At 37.1% G+C, this 4,430-nt stretch overlaps 1 protein-coding gene across 1 annotated transcript; it reads left to right on the forward strand.

The window, feature by feature from the left end:
- Positions 1–663: 663 nt before the first annotated feature.
- LOC149240337 (uncharacterized) lies at positions 664–2,162 on the forward strand. Its single transcript, XM_089367280.1, has 2 exons — positions 664–1,118; positions 1,589–2,162. The coding sequence occupies exons 1-2, from the start codon at positions 780–782 to the stop codon at positions 1,598–1,600; spliced, it is 351 nt and encodes a 116-aa protein (XP_089223406.1). The 5' UTR covers positions 664–779; the 3' UTR covers positions 1,601–2,162.
- Positions 2,163–4,430: the final 2,268 nt, after the last annotated feature.

The raw sequence follows: 4,430 nt of genomic DNA on the forward strand, positions 1-4,430 counted from the left end.
TTGTGTTTGGTGTTTGTGGGAGGACTTCATATGGTCTGCAACTCTCTGACATATCGTTCTAGTGGTGCCCTAGTTTTACAGGTTTCAACATGGTTTTTTGATGAATGGTGTTGGATAGATCCTCTTGTGAAGTTTGGCATGATCAACTATGAGGGTCCCAAATCTATTTCACTTTGTGTTGGCGCTTATGGTCAATGTTGGTGGAGATTATATGTTGTCGTGTTCGTTGTTTATAATGATTATTGTTGTTGTTGTCCTAGGTGGTTGATGTTTTTGTTGTTACTTGTATACTCAGCGAAGTGATTGATAACTTCTCACAAACTTGCTATGTTCCATGGCTTTAGTAACCTTTACAATTTAGATAATCCCTTGTATTGATATTCTTTATGTAATCTTGTTTACATAATGCAATATAATATGATATTTTATTTAAAACATTATTAGCATTTTTTATTATCAATGTTAATATTAAAATAATTTAAAAACCGTATTAGAATTATAAAAACTTAATGATGCTTCAGAGTTGAAATTCATATCCTCATCCAAATATTAAAATGATAAAAAAATTGTTGAAAGAGACGAATGCTTCACGCTTAAATTCCTTTTGCTTTCCCAATACCCTACCTTTCATATGTAACTTATATCTTTCGTGCCCTAAACCCCTTCCCTTTCATATAATAAACAAACATGTTTATCTCTATACGAATCACACCAATCCTCCTTGAAGCGATTTGTTATGGGATCATATTGGAGAAATCCCTAACTTCATATCTTCAGCAATGACCATGTTCACCCAGTACCTGGCTTCATCTTTCGGATCTCAGCGTCACTCCCTGGCGGCAGCTGTTGCAGCACCATCTTCACCATTTCTCCGGATTATTTTGTTAAAATTATCACGATTTTCTACAACTATCGCTGATAAAGACAAGTCCACAAGCTACCCTGAAGCCGATAACACATGCCCCGTTTCAGAATTCTTACTCAACGAATGTGGTTTGTGTCAGTCTGAGCTCTCAACTATCCTTAAAGCAAGGCCATCCTTGGTTGCGGCGAGGTCAGCTCATAAATCCCAACAAGCGCTACAGTTACTGAGAGATTCCGGATTCACAGAGCACCAGGTAACGAAGACTATTACCAGAAACCCATCTATTCTTTTTCTCAATGCTGATCGGCAGTTGAAACCCAAGATTGAGTTAATGAAAACATTGGGCCTTTCTGCACAAGACTTGGGAAATGCCATATCTAATGGATCCAGATTTCTTAACGCGAATCTCGAGAAAACTCTGCGTCCCAATATCCAGTATCTTCAAAACCTGTTTGGATCAGAGGCTAATGTCTCAAGTATTTTCAGATTGGCACCTTATATTCTACCTAAACGAAACGGGCCTGAATTTTGGGAAAAGAAATTGAAGCAGTTGACAAGTTTTGGCCTCCTTGAAGATGATATCAAGGAGCTTGTTAGGAGGCACCCACTTATATTAAAAGCTTCCATGGATAAGGTGCAAAAGAACATGGACTTTTTTATGCATACTGCAGGGCTTCCTGCAAAGTTTATTTTTTCATATCCTCTGTTTGTGTCTTGTTACAGCTTGGAGCGTAGGATGAAGCCCCGCCACAAGGTGTTGAGTGCTCTCAGTGCAATGCAACCTTCCAAGCGTCCTCCTAGTCTCCTTAGTGCGCTTGCTTTAAGTAAGCGTAAGTTCCTCGAAAAATATGTCCAGTGCAGTCCTCATGCCAAAAAGTTACTTGAAATTTACAGTGGCAAGCCTGCCCTCTAAAAGACTAGAAATTCGGGTTTCTGTTTTGGTCAGGGTTAGATTGTATTGCGTTGCTCTGGTTGATTGAAAGAGGTTTGAGAACATTCAACAAGGGATCATCAGTCTGTTATGATCCACTACCGTGATCCCTATAGCCCACATGAGTAATGAGTGGGAAGTAGTATATATAGAAGATAATCACGACACAGTCAGTTCCGGTCTGGGATCTTGTTTTGGCCAGTTTCTTGTCACACCATAATCACAATCAACATGCACTATTGAAGGATGCTCAGTTGTGACAATTGAAGGGTACTCAGTTGTAATACAATCACAGAGAATGCATCAGGTAAACAGGTTTTTGAAAGATGAAAAAACTCTCATCACCAGATAATTTGTTTTTTGCTAGTAGCTTTGCGATGATCATGCATTGCTCTCTCTCTTTAAAATGTGATGGGATAGATGTGAAATTCTGACTGTTTGAATCATGGATAACTTGTAAAAGGAAATATTCAAATCCCAAATGTAGGGACCTTAAATTTGTATGTGTTTCTACAGTAGCGTGATTTGATTATTTCCAGATCAGCTATATCTGAGACTAATCTGGAATTAACACATTTCAAATCCAAGCCAAAAATTAGACACTAGTATGCACACTTTCTGTCTGTGCTTTGTTAATGGTATCTGTTTCTTTGCTTAGGAAAAAATTGTGTGGTAATGACTTTTACTACTGCTAGTGGTATCAAAGACCATTCCTAGTGATAATGGAATGCATTCCAATCACGCCTCTTGTAAAGCAGAACCCTAGCCACTACTCTAAAACACAACTTCTGATGCGTGATTGAGGAGGCAAAAATCATTGGCACATTCTGTCGTCCCAATGTGGTTGGCTGCTCACTTGTCCTTCGTCCTACATTCATAGGAAGTCTGTCAACATTTTGTTACACGTGCCTTCCAAATAGCCACTTGTTTTGGATGGAACCTTACCTCTAGGGAAAGAGGCAGACCAGGTGACTCCCTAGACAGAGGAGGGATGGGAACTATTTATATGTTTGGTTTTATAGGGTTTAAACTATTTGTAAATGCTTTCTTGTTGTTTTCTTTATATAATTTTGAGTTTTCAGTACAACATCTACAGTAAGGTGTGCACATCTAAGAGGATCTGTTGCATAATTGCTTTTCCCTTGGGATGTTGGCAAGAAGCATTCTAGAAGCCAAATGGATCAGAATCAGCAGCCTTGGATTTGAAAAACTTGGTAAGGAGTTAGCAACCATTCTTATAACTAGTTCAAATTTGCTACCTTTTGTCCCTCATCACTTGGTTGATCTTTAGGACCGTTTTTCTGAATGGTATGAAAGTTAATGATGAAATTCAACATTTAAAAACATATAATGGAATCTGAAGAAACATACAATACATATAATAGAATCTGAAGAAACTGAAAATAATCCATCTATATCCACCACAGCTCTCCATTCGAATCTGTTTTTTAGGAACATATAGAGAGTGATATGCATGTCCCTCCACTTTTTTGCTTTTCGTCTTGCCTTCCTGCATCTTTAATGCTTTCATTGATAACATGTCTGAGTTACCTGTGTATGTGTTAGAATGACATAGATTCAAACTGTGCTCTTCCCTTTTTGATTTGTTTTGTAGTGTACTTAGGAGGATAATATGGAGTAACTAGTGGAGGTACCTAACGAGAATAATAATAGATGTTTAGGTGATTAGCAGTTTGTATCAGAGCACTTTTTTGGGTCACAAACGAGGTAGATTTTTTTTCTATTTTACAGGTTTTCAGAGGAACAAAAGAAAAGATGGCTGCAACACTTCGATCGATTTCTATAGCTTTGGTGTAAAATTTGGCAAAAACAATTGATATCTGAGTTCCTCTTAGAAAAACTTCTAATTTCAAAAGAAAAGAATCATCTCAATTGGAGTTCGGGAGATAGAGATATCACTGATATGAAATCAGATATTTCAGGGCTTTTTCATGACAACTGTATAGACCGCGGAGCTGATATCTTGTGACAGGTTTCTCAGATTGCCATCAGATCAACACCGCTGGATAGAGGATTTTCATAGGTTTGGTTTGGTATATTATATGTTGTGCTTTCGATCAATATCCTCTATGTTATAGCCATGAAAATTTTTATTCTCAAAACCTAATGGACCTAAAAAAAATGCCAATGCTAATGTTGATGAAAGAGACCGGCCAGGTTTACTCTATGACCATATTTTATTGGATTTAGATGATGATTGTGATGACTGGTATATGGAAATTTGTCATTTCTGGGATGATAATTATTTTCACCTGCCATTTGATGACTCTACTTCACCTTATGAAGAGAACATCTGTTGAATTTTCTTAGACCCAACAAACAGACAAAATATTTCGTAGTAAATTCCTTTCGGTAAACTAAATTAAACTTCAGATTATTAAATAAATTGCACATTTGGGACTTTAACAGTTAATAAAATACAAATCAACAGAAGCAAGTCGACATCAATTTTACACATGCAAACAAATTTCTACCCTTAAGATCAGCTTCTTATTAAATAAGATCAAAACTTAGAAGCACTTTCCTAACCTGAGAATTAATGTGTCTGCTGAGAAAATTACAAGCTATAGCAAAACTGGGCAAACTGTCCGTAAAAAAAACCTGTTGTCTAGC

This window comes from Pinus tabuliformis, chromosome 8 (assembly GCF_031772625.1).
Source record: "Pinus tabuliformis cultivar Carrire ecotype Pingquan chromosome 8, CPIR1, whole genome shotgun sequence".
NCBI classification, from domain to species: Eukaryota; Viridiplantae; Streptophyta; class Pinopsida; order Pinales; family Pinaceae; genus Pinus; species Pinus tabuliformis.